This window comes from Phragmites australis, chromosome 24, assembly GCF_958298935.1.
Source record: "Phragmites australis chromosome 24, lpPhrAust1.1, whole genome shotgun sequence".
NCBI lineage: Eukaryota > Viridiplantae > Streptophyta > Magnoliopsida > Poales > Poaceae > Phragmites > Phragmites australis.
The window spans coordinates 9,282,304-9,282,966 of record NC_084944.1 but is presented as its reverse complement, the minus strand read 5'-3'; the positions used below and the strand labels follow the sequence as shown (position 1 = coordinate 9,282,966).

General features: G+C 54.0%; 1 protein-coding gene across 1 annotated transcript; it reads left to right on the top strand.

The window, feature by feature from the left end:
* LOC133907172 (uncharacterized) lies at positions 1 to 663 on the top strand. The gene is made up of 2 exons (XM_062349205.1): positions 1 to 577; positions 659 to 663. The coding sequence occupies exons 1-2, from the start codon at positions 1 to 3 to the stop codon at positions 661 to 663; spliced, it is 582 nt and encodes a 193-aa protein (XP_062205189.1).

The window sequence follows — 663 nt, the reverse complement described above, 5'->3', positions numbered from 1 at the left end:
ATGGACTACGCCGTCCTCTCCCTCCTCTACGTGTCCACCGCTGAGGAGATCCTTACCATCGTCCTCATGCCTAGCGCTTTTGCGCATGCTGTCTTGACTAGTCTGGAGGAACTGTTCCGCGACAACAAGATAGCACGTGCCCACTCCCTCGAAGCTGAGTTTCACAACTTCGTTCAGAGCGATCAGACCATTCTCACCTACTCCCAGCATCTAAAGTCATTTGACGATGCCCTCGCCGACCTCAGGCAACCGGTGTTTGAGGACACTCTCGTCCTCACCATGTTGCGTGGCCTATCTGAGCCGTTCTACAACATCGCCACCGTCATCAAGACCAAGGCATCGTTCCCAGAGTTCCTCGACACTCACTCACTCCTCTTTCTCGAGAAGGCCGACCTCAAAATCACAGAGCCTGGCTCTTGTACAGCCCTAGTGGTCACCACTAGTACCAAGCAAGCCAGTAACAACTCCTCCGGCCATTCGACTGGCTACAGCACTGGCACCAAGACCACCAACATCGCCTCCTCCGGCGGCAACAACGACAAGAAGAACAAGGGAAAGAACCGTCGCGGTGGTGGCGGTAACGACGGTGACTCTGATACCACTCTTGTAAGACCCCAATCCTGTATCAGTCCCTGGATTAAGTAGCTGATACGCACAGTATAA